We start from the raw sequence: 25,275 nt of genomic DNA on the forward strand, positions 1-25,275 counted from the left end.
CCCATGTAAAAATGATACATTGCGGAAAGTGAAATCTGCCACAGAATATAGTTACAAGAAGAAAAGCGTGGCTTCTGATTAAGAGTTTGAAAAAATAGTAATAGTCATATCAGACGCAAGAGTTCATTCCAAGTTTAGGAGCAAAATGCTAAAAACAAATGTACACAACTCAGACTCCTGTTTGACCTACACATCGGTGTGTGTTCATACCATTTCACCAAAGTGGGTAATAGAGTGAGAGGATATTTTATTAAGTTTGTGGTTTCCATTGCGGAGGGAAGTTTATCTAAAGCAAATCTACAGGATGACCACTGGGATCTGTGTTTGGGATTGGGCTACATTCAGATCTGCAATGGCCACACAGCTGTCCCGGGAGTTTCCCTGTTCCATGATAGCAAAATTACTCCAACCTCAAAATACCAGACAGCTGCTGTGGGCAGTAGGCAAAAGGAATTATACACTTGCACACACATGCACTCACAGTTGCTATAAAAACAACAATTTTCCACAAAACATCAGCATAAAATAATCCTCATTTTGTCAGGAGGAAAAAATGTATCCATTAGCTATAGAGTATACTGTAACCTACATTCTCTTTACAGACAACCTTTTTCTGACATGAATTCTCACTCAATTATGGCAAGGAAAACTATGACTTAATGATGTTGTGGCAAGGAATATGCAAATCAGAATGGTCGAATAAAACTGGCTCTGTCTGCATTGGTAGATGCAACTAGGGGGAAGTGAGAAAATGTGTATTTTGTAATTTGGCTGAAATGAACATTAAAGCAGCGGTTCAGCGTTTTGAAAGATATGACTTTTTGCTTTCTTGCTGAGACTTACTAGACAAAAACTGTATTAAATGTCACAGAAAATAGGGTGCTCAGCTGCATCTCTCAAAACATTTTTATATCAAATTAGAACTCATTTATACAAGTAATTAGAGACTCTTGGCTGTGAACTTGGGCAAAAGTCGATGCTGATGCAAAACGACAGCAAATTCTGACCTTGTGTTGCATTTACAACATAGGAAGATGCTTCCAAAAAATGATGGCAAAGTCTTGTAGCTGATGCAGGCTTATGAGTCACTTGTTGGGTCAAATTCAGCCCCTGCAGCACATTTTGACTGTATCCATTTATCAATAGTGCTGATTGGGCTTGTGGAACAGCTATGTGGATATTTGATTTTTTACATTGGGACAGAATATATTTTTATAGTAACCAAATCGATTCCAGACTGAACAAGAGAAGTTAATGGATTGTTCTTGCCTCAAGACTGGGTTTGTTGTGGCTCTCCACAGGTCATTGGGCCAGCAGCACATTAAGGTCAGATGCTGGGTTGCGTGACCACATCTCTGGCCCCGGTGATAACAATGTCAGTCTCTGGATTCACATCAAAGGTGTGCAGCTTAAACATGCCGACTAACAATGCAAAGCTTCTGATTGGGTGGAAGGGCTTTATGACCTACAAAGGTCTCCACTAGGCAACGGGGCGTCTGTTATCATGCCCGTGTCACTGTATATTTATTTCTATGGCTTCTTGACATACATGTTGAGGAGTAAGCTGGAGCTGAACATCTGGACTGGAAGAAACAAACAGAAACTACTTACATAAGAACTGCTGTTAAATTGTGTTTCTAAGGCTTGGTGCCAGCGTCTTCTCACACACAATAATAGTTGTGTGTGCACGGCGAAAATATTTAGACGCGATTACAGATACCAAAACACATAAAAATAAACAGATTGGATGGAAAAACGTGCTAGACTCCCATGAAGCACAATAAGGAAGAAAACTTTGTTATAGGATGAATTTCTTCCTTGGTAGAGTACCTCTCTGACAACTGTCAACACTTCCAGTTTGTGATTAAATACACATCACAACCACAGTCTCGGGTCAAATACAGGTCTGGGGAGCGTAATGATAGAGTGACATTTGCATGTCCATTTTTTCCACACATTATGAAAAACATACTGTACATCCAAAAACTATTTCAAAAGAAATGATATTGCTTCTGATAAGCTCAATGCCCAAACACTGAAGATGAGCTCATGCATGTACTGATGCTTGCACCCTCCGTTTGTAGGCTTTCTCCTGTACACATGCACTTCCACACCTGCTCAGACTTTCCTAAAGTGCTGAAAATCCCACATGGAACTGTTACTGTCCAGTCTATAGTTACCTGCAGGTGTTGACCTGGAAGCCTCGCGGATGTATTTTTACAAGGCAGCAAGCTTATCGCTGAAATGAAAAAAATTGGCGGGACGCAAGCCAATGGATAGTTAGGCCACCTATGCACGATTTGCTCTCCGTGCACCACTAGGTAAAGCACAGAGAGCAAAGCACAGGTATTTTTTTTCTTTCTGGCATTTTTAGACCTTTATACGTCAGAACAGCTGAAGAAATGATAGGGCAGAGAGAAGGGGATTGACACGCAGCAAAGGGCCGCAGGTCAGAGTCAAAGCCAGGCCCGGCGCGTTGAGGAGATTACCTCTATATATGGGCGCCCGCTCTACCAACTGAGCTAACCGGGTGCCCAACGCAGGTATTCTTCATCGAGGGTGGCAAGGAAGCTATTTCCTGTTGAAATAATTTGAACTTTGAGCGTAGCGCAAGCAGCAAATCCGAGCGGGTGAGAAAAATAGCATGCGTCCAGCACTGGGGGGGAAACCTCGGAGTCATGCTTCAAAGAAAAACACAACAGCCAAATCAACCGAGCTGGGGGTTAGCAAATTGAAACCATTCACGGCGAATAAATTGAAAACGCTGCTGCCTGTGTGTATTTATCTCATGGAGGAACATTAAGAAAACAGCATGTGGGAATTCCGGAAACCAATCCCTTTATACATGCATGCTCTCTATAGAAGAAGCATTTCCAGCCCTAGTTAACAAATACAGATCTATTCTTTTATTCTGTAAATCAGGGTCTTCTCTATAAGTAAACCAAGGGCAGTTACAACCACAGGATGTTATTTGTCTATCTAAGGACAAGACACACAGTAGTGATCCATGTAATGACATTACCAGGCCAGCTCATGAAGTCTTTTGACCCTTTCAGGTTTATGTCCTATAAATCAGTTTTCACAGTCTCTCCAGCCAGAGTCCTTTACAAATCTCAGCGAGGAAGCAGAAAAGCTGTCCCATAAGGAGAGGTGATGGATCCAGCACCTCTCAATCCCCATATGGCAGACATCACACATTTTAAACCCGGTTCCCATCCAGCACTGTTATTCATTACAAGGTATTGGCAGTGGTTTAAAGGCTAGATACAATTGGCCAGTGAGGCAGTCAACAATAGCTTGGGTCCATCATCTCTAGTTTGACAATTCCCAGCTTCTGACTTTTTTAACTTGGGTCATATTGCAATCCTAACAGTCATAGTTGTTAAAACATGAAGTTGCTTCCAACTGCATTTGAACTTATGTAAACATATGCAGACCAGAGGTTGGATGGACTCCTTGACTAGGCTACTGTAATCAAGCAATTAGCAGCATTAACACGTTATTTCTTCCAAAGGGATGTCACTAGAGGCAATTTAAGATCAAAAATTGGTGTAGAGGTGTAGAATTAAGAAGAGAGTTAACCAGACCTCTGTAGCCTGCTTCTCATCTCTGCTTGGGGCAAGCGGCTCGAGCAGAGATGAGGAGGTTGAGTTGCAGTGTGGGTAATGAAGGCGCCATGTTTTGAAAAGAAAGAAGAATGTGTGGAATAAAGAAGACCGCTTCTCCGATTCTGCTGCATTAATTTAAAGCTTATTTTATAAATGCCCATCATGAATCTGACAATGTTATAGAAGTGCAATGCATAACTAATGGGGTACTCTTAAAAAGGTATGGGCTAGACTTTTTTTAAATGTCTTTTTAACTAGATTTTACTGAAATTATTACAGTTATAAGTAAGTCTGCAATAAAAACAATTTTGTTTTTACTTGTTGTGCCATTGTTGTAATGCATATTTGTACTTGACTCACTGGACGGTGCATAATCCCAATCGTTGCACAGTGCACTCTTGTCTCAACAGACATCTCTTTAAACATGCAGGCTATGCCCATACCATGGATGTTTGCGGTCCTGACACTTCCACAGAAACAACCATCTCAACAGAAACTATGAGCGTCTCCTTTTTTGTCTCAGGGAGGCAAACCAAACCAAACGAAAACAGACAATATAAGAGTGTCAACTTTGATTAAAATGCAAAGCTGAGGAGCTGTAAGTTGACATTAATGTTTACCACAAGAAAACAGGCGGTTAGTGTGACAGCCTGGGCATTGTGTAATGGACTGGCATGTTTGGGCGTCATGGTCCAAAAAAACGTTTGAGTGACATGAAGTCGTAGTCCTAAGATCTACTGCACCCCGTGCCACAAAGAGAGCAGACTGACTCCATGTTGTCACTACTTTGCGAAACAGGCTTTAAAGGTTAATACATAAATCCAGCTGAGCCTTTGTTATCAAAAACAATAAATGACCCGAGGAGCCAACAAGAATCATAAAACAGCTAAACAGCTGCAACAGCTTTATAAACCACGAGCTCTGTCCTTAAAAGACACTTCCATTAAAGTTGAACTAGTGGCATTACACAGCCTACTTTCCGTTTGATTAATGTCAGTGTGTTTGTCATACCTCACTGTCTCCGCTAGGAGAAATAGCTGGGGAGAAGGCCAGATTGGAGTTGGACTGAGATGCAATTTATGATATCATTAACGTGGAAGGGCAGCAGGGACCACTCACAGCATTCCAAGAAAGCTTGCTTCTCCTCTCTAATTGACCGTCTGCAAACAAAAAGATTAATCACTTCTGGTTGCTGCTTTTGTGTGTCTGTGTCTTAGATTCTTGGTTTTCATATTAAAAACAAATAGGCCAAGTGTGTGGGTAAGGCATTACAAATAAAAACAGTGTGTCTGTGTGTTTTTAGGTGGGGGAGTATCAAGGGATTAAATAGTTAAAGCGTTGAGGGCAGAGAAGTTATCATGATTGCAGGGCTGGGAGGAGGGTATGTAAAAAAACTCTGGACCAACGTTGTGCCAGGTCTAAAGTGCAGCTTCTGTTAGTTCTCCATCCACATCTGCCATAAGAGAATTTCCACTTGTCTGTTTCAGCGTTTAAATCCACTGTTATACATAATTATCACAACTCAGGCTCAAAGGTTCTTGGATCACTGGTTTCCAGTCCAATTGCATTTATTGGGTAAAAACTTAACAAAGATAATTTGATTCTGCTCTCTGTGTCAGTGACTTCACCAATGTGGCATGTCTGCCTAATGAGGTATGAGAACACAGAGAGGAGGTAAACTACTTAGAGACATGTGGTCCCCTGAAAAGGAGCTTGCAGCCATATGGCAGTGGAAATAACCAGAGAGCCAGTGCAAAGTAGCAGCTTACATAAACACTAAACTCACCAGAATCCCTCCACTGCTGCTCCGGCTTCTGTACACATTTCCCCACAAGACCAATCATACATTTGTCCTGATTCTCTCCACGTTTTACTCATCTTCCTCTCTACCTCTGTACACATATGAAATGCTCCATAAATATATTTTTCCTGCTTGCTTGTTCAAATGATTTGCTGAGTTTGCTGACCCTGATGTATCATTAGATTACAGGTATTTATACAACCACTGCCCGGGCCCAGGCTGGAACGTTATGTGCAGAGGCTGCTGCGAGTATGATGTGATCCGCTGTAAATGCCCCCTTCAGGGGACTCCAGTGGGCTACGCAGTGCCATGCTGCCGCAACGCCATAAATGAGTGTGACCCCTGCATCATCCATCCAGGTAGAACTTCTGCAAATACTCATTAAAAACGTCATTAAATGTGAACAGAATAAACAAGTTGGCATTCTCTTTATAAAGCTACATCTGCTGATTGAGCCCATAAAACTCTATTCTTGAAACTGGTCTTTCTTTAATATCTGCAATACAGTTTTTGCAAGACCAAGTGATGCCTATGAATTGCACAGCTGTTTAAACTGTACCATTACAAACAGTACTACAGAAAGACTGAAATATTTGTGGCTGATGATCTGATTTGTTCTGATCTGGCTAACTTTATATTGGGTCCTTCTCTTCACTTCTTGGCAGAACCCTTTTGAATTAGTGCAGAAAGAACGGTCGACTTTTGAATTTTTATTTGTGAATGAAATGAAAATTGGTGTGTTTGTACTCATGTGAGTGCATCTTTGTTTGTGTAATAAATACAGGTGTGTGTTTGTTTGTGTGTGTGTGTGTGTGTGTGTGTGTGTGTGTGTGTGTATATACAAAAATATGCTGTCACTCACACATCCAAACTCCTGCTGTCTTCATGTTATTTTCCTACATGCCATGCCTGTAGAAGTATGTCATGTTTTCTTCACATCTGGAATCTTCTCATGTTTTCCTTTTATAGGGAAAAAACAGCCGTTTGAAATTCAAAGGATATCTGTACTTAACCTTTTACTGTTAAACCCAAAAATGTGACTACCCCTGTTAAAATCCATAGCTGTATTTCAATCAGGAGAGACTATGTTGCACATATGCAAATATTTATTGTCTCATAAGCAAATACATAAACTTTGGAGATTAGACTCCATTGTAAAAAGATATAAATGAGGTTTAGGAAAACCCAAATATATATCCCCCGATGGAGTCCAGGCACTGGTGGTGCCAATTAAGTACAAAAAGAGAAACAAAGAAAAAGAAAGCCGTCAGCCGGGAGAAGACCAAGGACAGAAGCAGGGGGAGAGAACATGTTGACATGCTGTGACAGGCTAGAACATCAGTGCCCGCCTCTAATTGGTTATCACCAACGTGAGTTCCCCTAAACAGCTGATCAGTTTAAGAGAAGGATGTTAACGTTAATGTTAATGTCTCCCTGACAGAATTTACGCTGAGCTACATTTAGATCAGATGTTGCTTTCTCCCCCATTGGATGATTGTCTTTAAAGTGAAAATCCATCCTCCCAGGAAGGCATGTCAAAGGGTTTTCTCCACATTTCTATTTTAGGAAGCAATAATACGTTTGTGTGTTCTGTTGTAGGGAAGGACAAGCGTGATGAGTTTAACAGAGTTGATTTAAAGGAAACATGGCAGGGGTCTGATGAGGTTGGTGAGGAAAGTGTTCAATAACAGCCCTTTTGAAATGCTCAATACAAATTGTTTGTATTGTCTGTATTCAGACCTGTCAGCTTGACTTTTTAATTACTCTAATGTCATTTCGTTTCTGGCTCTCTTTCAGGTTGCAGTATATTTGAGAACTGTAAGCGCTGTAACAATGGGACATGGGGCCCCAGGGATGACTTCTTCATTACCGGCAAATACTGCGCTGAGTGTCGGCCTGGCTGGTCTGGTGGAGATTGCATGAGTAAGTCTCTTCATTCTCTCCCAATTAGTGGATCTTACATGGCTTTACTGTACATTATTTTCTTCTACAAGTGAAATGAATACCATGTTCCTGTGTTTTTTCCTTCCCTGCTGATTTATCCTCATCTGGGAAAACTATGCCAACTTGGAATGCTGCCATATACCCAGGAGGTTTTCCGTGGGTAGCTGAAAGACAAGTTAAAGTCAACTATTTGGAATCATATAAAAATATTATATAGGAACATTTGGACACTGGCTACAGCGTTCTCAAAATGCAACTAATCTGCCAATTGGCACAACAAACATACATTTAATGATATGTAGAACCTGTAAAAGCAGCTGAATGCATTGTTGCCTCTGTGTGCCTTTTTGCCTTGTGTTTATGCATCTTTATGTTGTTGAGCACAACACTGGGCTTTTGCAGTGGCTTTGGAATGTCAGATGCTATTACTTTTGGCTTAAATGGTAACCAAAGCAGCTGAATGTAGAACCTCCGAATAATAATTTAGCTGTAATTAACAGCCACCAACATTTAAAGAGCAGCAAGTTTTCAAATTGAATTTCTTTCCCATGTGTTTTTTTTTTTCAGAATGTGGGGGAGTGATCCATAAACAGCAGGGCCACTTGGTGCTCGAGAGCTACCCCAACAATGCTCGGTGTGAGTGGACCATCCAGGTGGACCGTCCCTTTACTATAGAGCTCCGGTGAGACCATAAACCTTCTGCTTCTAGAGGTGGTCTATAGTGGTCCTCATTTACCTGCCTGTGTCATCAGAGTAAAGTTTGGAGGTACAATCACTTAGGTTACTTTAAGAAGGTTAGTGCTAATAGAGAGTAGTTGTTTTTGATCACAAAGCATGATGGGTAAAACTGCAGGTTATATTATTGTCTTCTCCATCAGCTCCAATTTCAAACAAGACTAAGACCCTGTTTACACTTGGTTTTACAATGAGTCTTGTGCAGCTAGATCACAAATAGACCGATCACTCAAACTACTTACGGAGGTGTTCTGGGATGCATTTGACCGCATATCTTTTTGTAGTGTTAGTGTAAATGTAATGCATCCTGATTTGTCCCTGCTGAGGACATAACTGAAAAATACGTCATCAGTGCAGGACAGGGTGTTTGTTTTAGAGTCAGCGCACCAAAGAGGGATGTCAAGATACCAGAAATCGAGCAGTGCCGCCAAAAGTACACGATACTCTATACAAAAGTCGATGTGAAAAAAAAACACATCCATACTTGTGGAGGGGGGGTGGCAGTGCACGCTTTATAGTTACCTAGTTCACAACCATAGTGTTAAAATTCCAACAGTACAGCTGAGGCTGATGGGAATATCATTAGATTTCAGGAATTTAATTATAAACCAGACACAAATTGGACAGATTAAACTTGGGGACCACAAATGTCTGCATAAATCTTCATGGCAATCCAATAGTTGCTGAAATATTTCAGCCTTGACCAAAATGGTGGTTCATCACTAAAATGACCATAACAGATTTCTTAGAAAAAGTGCCCTGGTTATTCTGAATAATCCACATACTTCGCTGTCAACAGTTCTCATAGGAACTACTTTAAATTGAAGAATCCCCTATAATCCCTATCCCTAAATCATGGAAAAGTCTATGGGTTAAATTGCCAACATACATATATATGTATATATATATATATATACATATACACTACCGGTCAAAAGTTTGGGGTCACTAACAAATTTCCATTGGACTCCATTATAGACAGAATCCCAGCTGAGATCAGTTGGCTTGTTTTTTTTAACCAGGGCAGCAGTTTCCAGATTACATTATGTGCTTACATAATTGCAAAAGGGTTGTTTAATGTTTTCTCAGTTAGTTCTTGAAAATAATATCAGATTAGTATACAAAATGTGCCTTTGGAACATTGGATGAATGGTTGCTGATAATGGGAAATGTAGATATTGCATTAGAGATCAGCCACCCACCCAGATCAGCTGGTATCCTGTCTATAATGGAGTGGAATGGAAACTTGTAAGTGATCCTAAACTTTTGACCGGTAGTGTATATATATATATATATATATATATATATATATAAAAGTAGTATATAGTATATATATGTATAAAATACCTGCTTACAAAAAAAGGCCTAACTCTGAAGAATATTGCAAACGTTTGTTTCAATAAAGTATAACTTGCCCCAGTATCATCTGGAATGAAAGCCTCACTTGGGATTTCCATTGTCCATCTGCAAAAGTCGTTAATGGCTGACCTGCTTCCGTTGAATCAGTTCAGCTTTTTCCGCAAGCTGTACTGTATGTCAGGGGCCGATGGCATGTCTACCGCAATGTTTGGAAACCACAACACCTTCTTTTTTCAGGAAAGTTATTGCTTTTCAGTCAACTTTCTAGTTCTATCATTTCCCCCATTATGCAAACAGCATTTTACAGGCGAGCATTTGTTGAGGGTTTTGGCAGAACAAAAGTGTCATACAGTCTGAGCGTGCCATACGTTAGTAGTTTATTGTGTGCATAGAAGACATTTAATCATTCCAAGTTTTGTATGTATGTATGAAGCGTTTCATTAAACTTAGCTACGTAGATTGCTAGGTTAAGTCCATTCTGTGATGACAAACAATACAGAGATGACTAATATTTATGTCAATGTAAATCAATCACTGGCAGCATTTTGAGTATTTCTTTAACTACTGTACCGTTGTGTACCGTGATGTGAGCATTGTCGCAGTACACTAGCAACACTTTAACTACTGCACCGTGGTGTACCATGATGTGAGTCGCGGTACTATTAACTACTACTATTAATGTGCTATCGCGGTACACTAGCAACATTTAGCATTACTGTATATATCTTCCCTTAACAAAGGGTCTGTGATAAAGGGTAAAATTAGAGGATTTGGGTGCATGCCAGGGCCTTGTATAAAGTATATAAGTCATTCATGTCCATTCCAATGGCCCAGGAGTGTACACCTGAAATCTCAGAGAAAGGGAAAAGAGACTCCTTTGTGTTTTTCCTAATCCAGCTGGCAGTCCTCTCAATGTCACACTCTGACTGCCACTGAATCCAACAGCTCATATATTGAAACTATATGTCAATTTCACCAATAGCTATTCTGCTCACTCAAATTCAGATTACATACATACATAAACAGTCCTTAAAGCCACTCCTTCTGGATGTCCTGACTGTGTTGAAGCACACAAAGAATGTTTTGAAGGTTGATACATTATCTACACTGTCGAACCAGTGATCGCTAGTCAAACTGGAAATAATGTTATGCAAGCAACATGTTTGTTTGGCAGTCATCGATATATTTTATAGACATTTACCAGCTGCTGATCTAAAATAACGAGATGCCAAATTAGACTTGGATATGAACTCAAAACTGTTAAAAAGGCACATAGTGAATGTTAAAAAAATAAACATCTGTTAAATGAAGGAGTCTGAACATTGTTAAGATTTATCTATAGCCTGCTAAAGCCACAAAACTAAGGTTACTTGTTTCATTTACTCTTTACTGCTACAACTTAACTCTCACTAATCATTACAATAGACAAACAAATACATAAATCTAAGTAATACATAAATCTAACTGCTGTGGTACCTGGTTATAATGAGACTCATTTCACACGCCATTAAGTGCAGTAATCTGTGCAATAGTAGGGCAAATTAAATGGCTGTTAATGTCTTCAGTAGCTATGATTACTGTTCACTAGTTGTTTGCTGGCTGAATATTTTAAAAGTGCCAGTTCCACAAAGCCAGCTGGTGTGCCACTGCCAGGGAAACCAGGTCCTCTCATAATCCCGGGTAACACAAGTATAGTAGAAACACAACAGAAAGTTTTACACCCAAAAAAATGTGTTTGCTTTATGTCACCACCGTCATCCAAAAAAAAGTGTCAAGGTTGACTAACATTAATATAAATTTCCATTGTATTTAACTGTTCTTTTTAACAATATGAAGTGCATTTGTCAGACACTTACTGCTTTTTGTCTTTTTATATTCATCGTCTTACTAACAGGTTCATGATGATGAGTCTGGAGTTTCACCATTCTTGTCGTTATGACTTCGTGGAGGTCCGAGATGGCGATAGCATCAATTCGCGTGTTATCGCTCGATTCTGTGGGAACAACAGACCTGCACCGGTTCAAAGTTCTGGCAACAGTTTGCACATACTCTTTGTGTCTGATGGTTACAAGAATTTTGATGGATTCTTTGCCACTTTCCAGGAGAGCTCAGGTAGGTCAAATACCACAGTTATTTAGCACCTGTTTCTACTTCGTAATAACATTTAAGTGGTTTTCAGTTTTTAGAAAGGGCCACTGTACCATTACTGCTGCTAGAGTTGACAAATGAACTCAATGGTGCCTTCACAAAAAAACAGCATTGCACTACTTTATCTGTGGATCTATAAAAGGCATTCGATTTAGTGGACCACAAACTGCAGTTGGACAAATGACAAACGCTGGGTTTGGTCCTTAGGCTGGTAAATGGTTCAGAAATTGTTTTGTAGATTGAACTCAGTGTCCATGCAGCCACAATCAGATTTTCTTAAAGGTGCTCTAAGCGATGTGGGGTTAAGTTACTACTTTTTGACGTTAGAAGTATTTTCAACAAAATTGGATTTCATTCTGGGACCCACTTTGTTCTCTATTTTTATGCATTTGGATTTGAGTAAGGACATTCAAACAAAAATACACGTCTATGATGATGACATTGTGTCATTTAACACGTGCTCTATCAATAGTACAGGCAGTGCAAGAGCTTCAGTCTGCATTTCAGTCATTTCCAACTGCAATGTCGAGTTTAAAATTGGTTTAAAATGCTTAGAAAACTAAGTTTTATCTTCTGAAAAGCTTGCTTACACTTGTTTAATGATCTTAGCATTGTCAAATCATCTGATGGTAAATTCATTGAAAAGGTGTCCTTGTACAATTACTTGGGTATATGGATAGCTTTAATAGAAGGTTCATTTAGTTTATTTAATAAAGAAGCTCAATGTGAAGATTGGCTTTACTTTTATGCCAAAAGAAATGTGGAAATCTACATTTCAGTCTTTGGTTGATCACGTACATATTGTTTCATTGCAAATGAAAATCCCTTACTTACTGTTGCACTCTTTATGAGTTGGAGGGTTGGGATTGACTTTGTATGGCTGCTACCTTAGGCTGGTCTCTCTCCTAAAATAGATTTCTGATCCAAACAACAACTAAAGTACTTGAACTATATGTATGTACAGTATGTTCTACTATTAATCTACTTATATACCGTACTTTGAGGGCCATTTGTGACATAATGCATTCCCTTCCCCAAATCCTAACCCATTACACTACCCTTAGCCTTAGGGTAATTTTAAACTGTTACCCAAAACCAAGTCCTAATCCAAAAAAAGTGCCCAACAAGAGTGTGTACTGACTTCATAAATGTAAAAAGTAATTTGTAATGTCAGACTTGATGAACAAAGGGAATCAATGCCCTGCTTGAGAAAGGTAGGGCCAACCAAATGTCTTCATTTTCCAGAAATGTCCTCATTCTAAAGGTCTAAAACTCAGACACACATGCACGCACGAACACACACACACACACACACAGACTTGTAAGTGACCAGTGGCTAAGCCAGATCTTGTAAAAGTAAACAGGGGCTTTCTGTGTAGTCATACCAACACACATTTAGAAATTGAAAGTAAAGATGACATTTAAATGGTAACTTCTTTGAATACTAATCCCTTAACACAGCTCGGTATAGACCGCCAGTTCTTTTGGCATACACCATGGATGGGCTTTAAATCAAAACTAAGCCGCTAAAATACCATTTCTTCTTGTGACCTAATGTCATACACGTGTATGTTTACAGCTTGCAGCTCTTCTCCTTGCCTGCATGATGGGACTTGTATCCTGGACAGTTCTTACACTTACCACTGTGCCTGTTTGGCTGGCTACACGGGCCAGAGGTGTGAAAATGGTGAGTCTGAAACAACTGAAACCTCTGTAGTATGATCACGCTTGAAAAATGCTGGTGTTGTAGGCTTTGGGGAAAAAATGAAAGAGGGGGAAAGAGAGAAATACATGCAGGTTTTAATCACGGAAGAAGAAAGCAGTCTCATACTGTTAGCCTGACTTGTGTTTTCCATTTCTCTAAGTAGCTGAAAGACACGTGTTTTACTTTGTTAAGGCTTACAAAATCTCAAAACTATTTTAGTGATTTTCTCTGGAATTCAGACACACCTAGTCACAACAAACTATAGAGAATTGACTTCTTTCTGAAAGCCTTTTATTTTGCTGTTGTTGCTGCCCAGATGCAGGCTAATGATTCACTGTCACAAGGGAGAGGTCTGTGGTTTGGACTGGGTTCAGGCCAGCTGCCTCTGTCCGTGCAGTCCCAGATATGGTTTAGGTCAGTCAGCAGTTCAACAATTGGGCTGCAAATCCAATTGACCATCTCTCGAATATGTTATTTGAAATTCAGAAGCATTAAACCGAAGCAAAACAATTCAGCAATGTTTGGAAGTATATTTTTTAACCCTTATAAAAATACTTAAAACGATGACTTGTGACATGGCTGGCAAGGGAATAGGTGACTTTGGTTAAGAATACAGGACAAAGAGCTAATGTAATGTGGTGTGTTGCGTTGTGTCTTTAGTTTGTTGGAAGAGATTGTAAAACCTTATGTTGGCAGGCATGAAATTAAAACAAGATACTTATATTTAAAAAAAAGAAGGAATTTAGCAGCAATGAACCAACTAAGACAAGGTAGGTGGCAAAAAAACTGACTGAGCTAAGAAATTAAAAGGGGGAAATGCAACAACAAAATATACGGACAATCAAGGATGAGGAGAAGAGATCAATACTATGTTTTTTTAAGAGTTGGGTAACGTCAGCAAAGCATGTTGTTATTGCATATAAACTATAAACCCATATAAGCTCATATAAACTCCAACCGTCTGACGAGTTAGTTGTGGACGTTTATCAAAGTTTCCATTTCACACATGCAGCACACAATTGGAGGTTTTCCGTGTCAGATGCGTTCTCACCTACTGAAAATACTCTTTTTGGTTTAGGCGATGGGGAATCCCTGGGTAAAGTGTGCAGGAGGCAGGACATAACATGTGGTTGCATAGCCAGGTCATAATTTGGTCATAAACAACGAAGTCTCTTTCCCCGGTCTTTGAATTGGTCTGATTATTTCGGCGTTTTGGTTAGTTTCCAGTTAGACACTTTATCTGGCGTCTTTGTGTAAATCACTTTCCTTCTTTACCCCCGGATGTTTGTATTCTCCAGGCTTTGCACCAGCTACATGATGGAAATGTCAACATACCCATTCACTCGGTGTGAATTTTACGGAAAATGAGCTGCTCTATTCACACATATTCGTATATTAGAGACTGTGTACTAGGGAGCTGGCAGGATTCAGTCTGTTTAACTGTTCAACTGATTTGGACGCTGATTTGGCGTTCTTACGTACAGCTCCTCCAGGTAATGTCTAGATAATTGGTTGTAGTGCATGTGTGAAAGGGGCTTATGTCACCTTAAATCTGTCAGGACATTACGATTATTTATAGCAAACTGGCAGAGCTCCATTCCGTCATGTCAGGTACTGCTCAATCAGGGTGTGGTTGTCCTACAGGGTCTTTATTGATGGGTGTCTGGAACCTTACTTGTGTTTTTAAATCAAATACACCTCCCTTAACATCCCGCAAAAACAGACTTCCTGAACCCCACTCATTTTTTTCTTGTAGTGTCATTTTCAGGGCTAAATACAAGTCTATAAAACAAATGGTGAAACAATTCACCTTCTGTAACTCCAGCCAGCTTTTCCATTGGAGGAGACACCCATAAAAAAAGCCAGCAGTTTCATTCCACACAGTGTGCATTCATCTGTATTCTCTTGAGGAATCCTCAGCTGTTAATTTTAATGGAATGGAGAGTTGGAATAACGCTAGTGTGTGACATTTTGCAGAGGAAAAATACTCTACATTTGTGCCCCAGAGTTAGATGGAGAATTACATGTTTGAAACTGACATCAGCCATATTTAATGTCTCCAATAATCAACCTATCACTTTTTGTAAGCCTGAGCTAAAACTTATTCTGTATAGGAGAATCTTGACACATTATCCAAGAAACTCAAGCTAGGAAATAATTTATTTTCCTTTCTCTCTCTGGCACAGTTTAATCTATTCTTGTGTCTAATCTGTTTGGGAGTGCAGTGTTCAGCATAGTTTCCAAGGCATTAACTAAAGGAATGATGATTGACTTACAGTGTGTGTCGTTATGCATTATATGTTGGCATTCCACCCCAATTGCTCATCTCATCATGTCCATGGACAAAATCTGACATGGAATATGGATCATTTAAGTGCAAAAACGATGCTTCAACTTAAAAAAAAACACAATTAAAGGAGGTCAACTATTCTACTTTTGGTTTGGAAAAAAACATTGTCCATCTTCCAGGGGACTTAATTAAGATTAAAAAAATGCCATAAGGCCAAACCGACCAGATTATAGGGAGGGTTATTTGGTTTGGAGCTATGAAACCACAGTCAGTGCATTTCATGGATTGGACCCAACTTAAAGTCAACAATACAGAAAAGCCCTAAGGGACTATCTCACACACAGTGCTGTAATGGTATAATAATATCAGTTTTAACATGTGTGTCTGGGTTTTTGTAAACTCAGTTGTGGATGTTACAGTCCTGTACTACAACATTTGCAATTTGAAATAGATACTATATTCACAAAGAAACAACATAACACAAGGATATGACATTCATGACAAGGATACTTTTATTTTACAGTAGGTTGTCACATAACAGTGGTTGGCACTGTATTCTACCACCACATTACCAATCTCTACAACCACAACTTCATAAAGTACACTTTTACAACATTGGACAATTAAACAGTTTGAGTAAAGCTATTTTATTGCATCTATTTTTTCCTCATTTACAAGCTGTGTGTGAAAATCTTGCTGTGAACTACCATGATGGATGAAATTACTCATTAATGAGCCTCTGCGGTAGCAGGCTTTGCTGTTAAAGCTCTTGGGTCTCATTTATAAAAGTGTGCGTAAGATCCTTACTAAAAGTGTACATATGGCCAAAAGCCCAAAATGCCGTACGCCCAAAGAAAATTCAAATTTATAAAATCGTTTGCACGCACATCAGTAAGCAATGTTCCCTTAATAAATCGCAGGTTACCCAGAAGCGTGCATACGTGAATCAGCCTCTTATTGCGCCCTGTACACGCCCAATTTTAATTATAAATAGTCAATGCAAAGCACCTCGAGAATTCTGATAAGTATGTTAATGACCCTGGTAGTTGTTCTTTTGTGATTCTGAATCATGCTGAATCATGAACGTCTGGCAGAGAAAAAGCAAAAAACCTCTCAGAAGCTTGGGATTTGCTGCAAATCAAATTATAATTTTGTCCTGTTCTCGCACAGTGTCGGTAAACCTGACTACACAAGCATTACGGCACTCAGGGACAGCTTCAATATATATCAGAGCTACAGGTATATGATAAGATTTAACAAGTCTTAGTGATAGAGTTGAAGATTATGATTTTTATATATAACACTTAGACACCGGGATGGCGTGGTTCCGGCGCGTTTCCCTTTCTACTGGACCAAGTTCAGTAGATGGATCCAAGAGCACAGCTTTAGGGATTTTAAATCAGCATGATAGCCAGTCAACGTCATGGTCCTTGAAGTCTCTTTCTCGTCTGATTCTTCCATTTGGGTTTAGTCCTCCTGCAGAGCCAGCAGTGCCGTCATGCAGCATTACGCACAGGAGTCACCGCAGTATTATTGTTTACAACAATTTGTGATTGTTAACACCTCGCCAAAAGCACAGCATCAACTATATCCCCCACCCAGAGATACAATTTGAAGATGAAAGATGTAAAAGGCAAAGCCGATTAATTATGAAGAACAAATTTTGAATTAAGATTTGAGTTGGATTTTACAAGGTGTTGGATAGAACAATAATACTCAGTACAAGCGCAAATAACACTGCTGGATTTATCTTCATGACAACATGGATATGGAGAGATAAAACGTGTGTAAAACGTGTGAGGCATCAATCCCTAAAAATATTATGAGTAATCATTATTCCCACATTTACTGCCATCAGTCCACCTCCTCACCATCTGCATTGCCAATTCCCATTGTCTCCAAAATGTGTGTACGCATTAGTCAGAGTTTGCGTGGCAGACCAAACATCCTCCCGTCAAGTTTGTTTTTGATAAATCACAACCTTGGCGTGGGAAGTGGCGTGCGCACATTTTCAGCCCTGTTTTGTGTGGACGCAACGTTTCTAAATGAGACCCATGGCCTTTTCTAAATTAGGATCAATTTGGTTTTATTTCTTAGGCTACCTGTCCGACCTGCAAACACTTAAAGGAAATGAAGGCACTCAAGGTCTATTTGGGTGTGTTTTTACAGCTGGGAGGTGCAATAAAGTGATGTTTGAGGAATGCTAGAGATGCCTTATAAATCCCCTATCCGCCTTGGATGAACCAGCATTCAGTTAAGTAAAGTGAAAATAACGCAATGTGTTCATGAATAAAATAAGCATTCCTGTATTTCCATCAGTGGTGGGATGCCGCAGGCCTCCAGTGCCCACCCATGGATCCACAGAGGGTTTGTTTCATCACTCGGGGGGACGCATCACTTTCCGTTGTGACCCCGGCTTTGAGCTGCAGGGGTTTCGCACTGCCATCTGCCTGAGTGATGGCACCTGGAGTGCGCCTGCCCCAGAGTGTGGTAAGATAAGGATCTGAATAGGTTTTGAAATTTGGGAATTCCATATGTGTGTTGTTGAATGCCATACATACTGCCCTGAAAGATGGTGCAACGGATTGTGGAAAAAGGACAATTTGCAGCTTATAAAAGCTTTATTTTTTTTCCCTGTCTTCAGTGCCAGTGGAAAGAGTCTGTACTTTACCACCCAAGCCAGCACACGGGAACCACTTCCTGGTTTATGGACCCAACGATGTCCTCATTGCTCTACAGTACCTGTGCTACCAGCCTTATGAGCTCAGTGGGATCTCCCAGAGAGCCTGCCTCCCTAACAACACCTGGAGTGGGACCCCTCCTGTTTGCACTCAAGGTCAGATATGTGTTCTTAACAAAGATTAGAGCTAAGATGGATGAGTCAGTGCAAATTGTGCACAGTACATGCAGTTCATTTTACTTTACTTTTTATAAGGTCAGTCTTTAATGGATTAGAAAATGAGTCAGTGCTTAGAGCCATTCAGCCTGACAAACCAACTTTGAACAAAAATAATTAGCAATCAGCTGCTAACTAAAAAGTCAGTAATGATCTTTCCTTATGTTCTGAATCCACAGTGAATAACACTCTCACTGAAGCGGAAAAGGACAAAGGCAAGGCAAAGGAGACAGAAAAAGGCAAAGAAACAGATAGTGACAAAGATAGCAGCAAAACTAAAGCAAAAGGTCAAGAAAACACAACTGGAGTAATAGAAAGTGTTGGAGGGAGGGATATAAACACTGGGCACCAGAATACAACAGCAGTTGACAGAGAAAATAAATACACTGGCACCATTCCAGAAAAAACTGTGTCTGAGGGTAGGAATGACGGAGAGCTAGAGGAAAGAAATACTGGGTCAGAGAAACCCACTGGAGGCAGCAAAGATAAAGTGGATCGTGAAGGCCCGGACAACAGCCTGCATCAGAAAGAACCTGAAGTAGGAAAACCACCTGAGAGAAAAGAAGGCAGCCCGGACACAAACGTGGAGACAGAAAAGACAGATGTAACGGGAGTAGTTGTGATAAAAGACAAAGGGCAAGAAGAGAAGGAAAGAAAAGAGGAGCAGGTGAATGGGAAAAGAGATCCTGACAAAGTGGACCCTAATGATACCAAGATGAGAACGGCCATAGCTGAGGGGGAAAACACAGTGGAGATATTTGAACTGGAAAGGACAAAGAACAACACAATTATACATGACACAAAGGACACAAAGAAACAAAATAGTACCATAAGCTCTCTAGAGCCGGGGAGAAAAATCCTTCCAACTAGAGTCAACGTTACACAGTACACAATGTACAGAGCGGGAGGTGAGGAGCAACCGGGGGGGAAACCAACACTTAAAGAGGATAAGACAGAGAAGGATTCTGCGGAGAAAACAAAGGAGACGTGGGAAAAGGAAAGGAAGGAAAAAGAAAAGGAGAAAGACGTCAATCAAAGCTTCAACGGTAAGAGACTCATTGAAGAAAAATGTTAAATAATTAGCATCCGCTTCTTGTTGGTCTTTACCCTCACCTACTGTCTGCAACCCTCCTGCAGAAAAAAGCTGCCCAGCTCTCCCTCGCCTCTACCACGGCTACTACCAGCTGCTGCCTGGGGTGGAGCCTGATACAGTGGAGTTCTTCTGTAACCACTCCTATGCTCTCAGTGGCGATGCTCGACGTACCTGCCAGCCAAATGGTACATGGAGTGGAAAACAACCCCTCTGTGTCAGAGGTACTGTCATCTGTTAAGTCCCTATTTTAGTTTTTTTTTACTTTGTGTAATAACTGACGACATTTCTGCAGCCATGTATACAGCATTTTGTCTAACTGTTAAAGGATTGATTAAAAGTTACCACCGCCTATAGGTATACAATTTAAAGGTTTCTTTAAAGTGCAAGCGTTACTTACTAAAAGTAACTTACTAAAAGTAAAACTTAGTGTTTTATTAGAAAATGAATAAGTAATTAATACGGGGTAATGAGTTTCTCACTTTGTATCAGGCAATCAAATTGTTGCTATAGAGGCTAGTTCCTAAAGGGTTCTAAGATGCCGAACAAATGCTGACGGTAAAGGCTAATGGTTTAAGGATTCTTAGTGCTATAATCCATCAAGTCTGGAGTTTGAAATGTTAATTAGTTCTTAAATGATTTTGATCTGGATGCTCTTCATCTCTTTGCCAAAAGGCATGCAGTCAATTTGTCCGTGGCTCGACTCTCCTCATTATTGATAGAAAGAAAAGGCAAAGAAAGTTACACTGTTGGAGGATATACATTAGCCAAAGGATTTTTTTCCCAACCTGGTTAGATAGATCGACATTTTGGGAAATACTCTTTTTGTCTTTCTTGATGAGAGTTAGATGAGATAATACCACCCTCATGCCTCTCCGTTATATATGAGACTACATATATATACTTTTCTACATCCACTTTATGTACCGATTAAACAAAAGAGATTGTGTTAATTGGTCTAAGTTGAGTGGCTCCTGTCAGTTTATAAATCCCCACAGTGCAGTCACTGGAGTATGGTCTGGCTACACCACCTACTGTATCTCTACCGCAAAGGGGGGGGGGGGACTTTGGGCAATCACAACCGTACTGGGTGGCACTAACCCCCGATAGCGGAGATAGCAAAAGGGTAGGGACATCACGTGACAGATGTCAGGCTTTATCCCAGCAATGTACATCTGTTGAGTCAGTCTGCTGTTCCAGTTATAGCTCAACTCAAATCACAGCTGATGTTAATGGGACTTTTGTGTGTAGGTACAGTATGTGTGTGTATGTGTATTCATAAATATGTGTTTATTTGCAGCGTGTCGGGAGCCCAAAGTGTCAGAGCTGGTTAGGCAAAGAGTTTTGCCACCTCAGGTGCCATCCAGGTATGTTAACCAAAGCATTATGTTGTATAGCATACGTACTGAATATTATTATGCTATTGCAACTGAAGAATTAAAAGCAGTAAGTCTTTTGTCATACAATACATTTTTTTCTGCACATCCAACAGCATTTACTCAACCTAAAGGGTATATCTACGTGCCCCTGGCCTCTTCTTTTTTCCTCAGAAAGACACCTGTGCACAAGCTCTACTCTTCTGGGGTGGGCCGACTGCTCCAGTCTGACGGCCCCACCAAAGGGCCTTCAGTTTTTCCCCAGTTGCCCCAGGGCTTCCACCCCCTTTACTCACATATAGAGTACGAGTGTGCCTCTCCTTTCTACCACCACTCTGGCAGTTCTCGCCGCACTTGCTTGAAGACTGGGAAATGGAGCGGGCGTCATGTGTCCTGTTCGCCAGGTGAGGGCAGCAGAGGAATACTAGTTGTCTGACCAGTGGAAATGACCACCAGACTGTCACAGGAGATGCAAGGATTTACAATTGCATATTACACAATAATGGCTGGATACAAAATTATGAAATTTGAAAAAACTACAGGCATTTTTCAAATGAAGCAATATTAACAAAGTTCAAAATGGGCACAAGCAGCCTCGCCTTCTTAAAATATTACCATTGCCTCTAAATACTGACATGGAACAATACATTTCCATTATCTTCACCCATCTCTGTGGTCCTCTCCTTAATACTAAACAGTGTAACTTCCCTAAGCTAATAAGAGGAAAAGCCAATAGTTAACATTTACAGTGGAGCTGTGCGATAGATGAATGAGAGTTTAAAAAGATCAGCTTCCTTGATTAAACACAGCATCTTCCAGGCTGTAATTAAATTGACAACCTACATACACAATAGTCTTCACTTTCTTCATCATCAGCAGCAACAACATGTTGTGTAAAAGCATATACGGGAGATAGGACAGCTTTGTTGCAGTTTGGATCCAATCACACTCTACCTTCCCATCAGTTTAATAACGTTGCTACCAATGGCCGCCCACAACTTCTTCTAGACTTTGTCACTTTAAAATAGTTCTTAAATTTCCTCAGAGTGGAAGGAAAACACACTGGGCCAGCCACTTTAATCGTCATGGGCCCTATTTTAACAATCGAAGCGCATGGCATTGAAGCACATGGCGCAAAGCACATGGTGCAGGTGCGTTTAGGGCGTGTCCAAATCCACTTTGGCTTGTTTGACAGCAGAAAAAAGGGTCTGTGTGACGGGCGCATGGTTCAAAAGGGTTGTACTTAGTGTCTTCATTAATTTATGGGTATGTTTTGCGCTTAACATGCAAAAAAAACAGTCAGAGTGTCATCGCCCATTCCCTTTAAAGACAGGGTTTGGACCTTGGCACGTTGCTATTATTATGGCGGATTAGCACCGTCCTATTTTTATAACCTTGTTTGCTGCTATGCTTCCTTGTGTGTGTTTAACAAGAATAGTATGTGCGCTGTGCATAAGCCTAATAAAAGGCTGCACTACTGACTTTAGACCAGGTTTTGGTTGGTCAATGGCGCAATCACTTCCTGCTGCCTCAAGATAGCAATACGCCAAGAATCCACCTGATTTACAGCAGTGTAAGACCAGCACGTCCATGGGCGCAAAGATGGGTGCAGAGATGCGCCAGGTGCAAAAATAGGGCCCTATGTGTAGCAAACACATCACTGGCTGTTCTTTATGGCTCTTTATGGACATCATAGCTTAATACCAACATAGAAATGTGTTGAGTCTATGAGCTTTGTTTACCTTTAATAAGATTGGTCTGTACACATCTACAACAATGTCAACAAACCCTTTTTTGTAGGGTGCTGCATTTTACTGTGAAACAAAGTACAAAAAGCAGATAAGAGGTCTAAAAAACATATGCAAGTCTGTTTATTACTTGGCTTAGGATATTGGGAATGCGATTTTTGAATCACCCATGGACATTTTGTAGATGGTAGGCATAACCGGTATCCTTCCACAGGATGTTAAAGGACTATAAAGAGTTTGTCTCTACAAAAAAATTGTCCAGAGAATGCACTAAGGCTTCTTTCAGTAGCTAGGGCCTCTCACATTTTACAAGATTTTGTGGCTTTTGAACATTTTATATGTTGCTCCATCTATGCCACAGCTTTGCGTTTTGGCACACAATCTTTAAGACAACAGTCTTATGTGCAAAGCTTTCAGGAGGGAAAGACAAATCAAAGACAGTCCCACAACACTAAGTGTTGACACAGTCTCAATGTAAGTCTAATTCTGTTTCCTGTATTCCTTTCCCCTCCCCTCCTCACTTCTCTGTCCTCTCATCCTGTCACCTCCTCTTTGGCAGTGTGTGGGAAGTATCCAACCTTTGACCCAGACAGGCCAGCAGAGGCTCACTGGCCTTGGCTGGCAGCCGTTTACCGCCGCTCCACCAACGGAGCTGAGACCAAGGTGACCAAGGCAGACAGCCAGGCAGGGTCCCTGAAGGGGGACGTTGGAGCAGGAACTAGCAACCACAATGCGGCTTCTGACTGGCAACTGGTGTGCAGTGGGGCTCTGGTGAACCAAAAGAGGGTGGTGGTTGCAGCCCACTGCGTGACAGAGCTGGGGAAGGTGTATCCTCTGGATGCAGCCAAGATCAAGGTGGTGGTAGGGAAGCAGTACCGTGACGACCACAGGGAAAGTAAAGGTCTTCAACACCTGAGGGTAAGCTAATCGACATCTTGTCTTTTAATGATCCTCTTTGAAACAAGCTTGCACCTAAGTACATCTCTTTCTCCTTCTAGGTGGCCTCTATTGTTGTTCATCCAAACTACGACCCACATATTCTTGACTCCGACATGGCCGTGGTTAAGTTACTGGACAAAGCAAGGATCGGGGAGAAGGTGCTGCCCCTCTGCCTCTCAGACAGCCAGGGAGAAGAGGTGAGCTTTGGGCAGGGGCTTGTGACAGGCTGGTCTCCACTGCCTGATTCCAGTTTAGGCCTGGATGAGAAGGCAAGGGTGGGACTCGTTCACCTTGCCGATGTAGTCCCCTGTGAGCAACAGTATGCCCGTAGCGGCGTGCCAGTCAGTGTCACAGACAATATGCTATGTGCCAGCCAGAAGCCTGACTATGAACCCTCTAACATATGTCCCTCTGACACGGGGGGAATCCTTGTCCTCCCCGCCCTCTCTGAGGACCAGGCTAGCAACAACCAGAAGCCCTCTCTCAGCTTCACACAGGTGCAGGGAGAGAGCAAAGGGCTGTGGAGACTCCTGGGACTGGTGAGCTTTGGCTATGACCAAGGGGAGTGTGATCCTGACCTGTACACAGTCTACACACGTGTAGCTAACTTCAAAGACTGGATAGAGAGCAATATGAAATAAAAATCCTACTGTCTGTCTCACTTTGTCCCCTCTTAACATATTTAAATGGCTTCATATCTTAGAACATTAAGATGTGAAGCTATTTAAATATGTCCACTTATGTTTGTCTGTTTCTTTTTTTCTTTTTTTCTTTAACAAGGACATTTTCTCCTCATCAACTACTCATTGCAGAAGCAGTGGAAACACTGGACAACACAGTCCTCTAACTGAAGGGGGTGCTAACACATTAGATGTGCTGGGTATCAACCTTTTCATCAGAAAACTTCAGTAATCAGGTCCCTCAGCCCGACAGTACAGACTTGAAAATGAACAGAAAACCATTTCACGCCTTTGGCAGATGGTGGTTTGTATTGTACTCATTGGTATGTATATATTATGTTGTAATGTACTGAATTATTTTATCAATTCATATGATGCAAGAGATGTACATATTGTATCTAAAGACAGAAAACTGTGACGTTTTTAATGAAAGAAAAAGTGGGGTGTGGTAACGCGTCTGAGTGTGATTATTGACTAAGTATATGCACAAACTAATATAAACTACTGACTGATTACTGCCATTACGTTGAGATGGTGTGAAAACAACACCTTATATTTGCTGTTTGAAGCACACAGTGGGCTAGCGATGTGCACATTAATCCAGGTCAAAGAAGCACCATTTTCCCAACCATAAACAGAGTACATTATTCATAGATCAATCCTCTTTTCTGGGCTCCAATTAAATCAATCACTTCCATTTTGACTTTCCTTCATTGTAGAAGTGAGTAGATAGAGCTGCAGCTTAAATTTACTTCCAAAAGGGGGCAATAAAGAATATATTCCTACTCTATCTTTGGGAGCATATATGGTAGATCTAGGATCTTGTTTGTTGGTTCTCATGCTTTTTGGTGATTTAAAATAATAATTGAAATTACAAGCTGTTTCACATGAGTAAATTCAGTACTACTACTAGCACTACTAACTATGCCAATGAGACAGATACTGTAAAATCAGGA

At 40.7% G+C, this 25,275-nt stretch overlaps 1 protein-coding gene across 2 annotated transcripts in view; it reads left to right on the forward strand.

Annotated features, from left to right (window-relative positions):
- pamr1 (peptidase domain containing associated with muscle regeneration 1) overlaps positions 1–24,771 on the forward strand; it is a 71,441-nt gene extending 46,670 nt beyond the window's left edge. For both annotated transcript variants that reach the window (XM_034878707.1, XM_034878706.1), the window contains 13 exons: positions 5,592–5,768; positions 7,207–7,332; positions 7,921–8,035; positions 11,342–11,559; positions 13,175–13,282; positions 17,910–18,080; positions 18,235–18,426; positions 18,666–19,532; positions 19,624–19,800; positions 20,877–20,943; positions 21,127–21,356; positions 23,260–23,618; positions 23,699–24,771. In XM_034878707.1, the coding sequence (XP_034734598.1) occupies positions 5,592–5,768; positions 7,207–7,332; positions 7,921–8,035; positions 11,342–11,559; positions 13,175–13,282; positions 17,910–18,080; positions 18,235–18,426; positions 18,666–19,532; positions 19,624–19,800; positions 20,877–20,943; positions 21,127–21,356; positions 23,260–23,618; positions 23,699–24,280 (3,389 nt within the window). In that variant the 3' untranslated portion in view covers positions 24,281–24,771. The remainder of the gene's footprint in view (positions 1–5,591; positions 5,769–7,206; positions 7,333–7,920; positions 8,036–11,341; positions 11,560–13,174; positions 13,283–17,909; positions 18,081–18,234; positions 18,427–18,665; positions 19,533–19,623; positions 19,801–20,876; positions 20,944–21,126; positions 21,357–23,259; positions 23,619–23,698) is intronic.
- The last annotated feature ends 504 nt before the right edge of the window (positions 24,772–25,275 follow it).

This window comes from Etheostoma cragini, chromosome 8 (assembly GCF_013103735.1).
Source record: "Etheostoma cragini isolate CJK2018 chromosome 8, CSU_Ecrag_1.0, whole genome shotgun sequence".
In the NCBI taxonomy this organism is placed as follows: Eukaryota; Metazoa; Chordata; class Actinopteri; order Perciformes; family Percidae; genus Etheostoma; species Etheostoma cragini.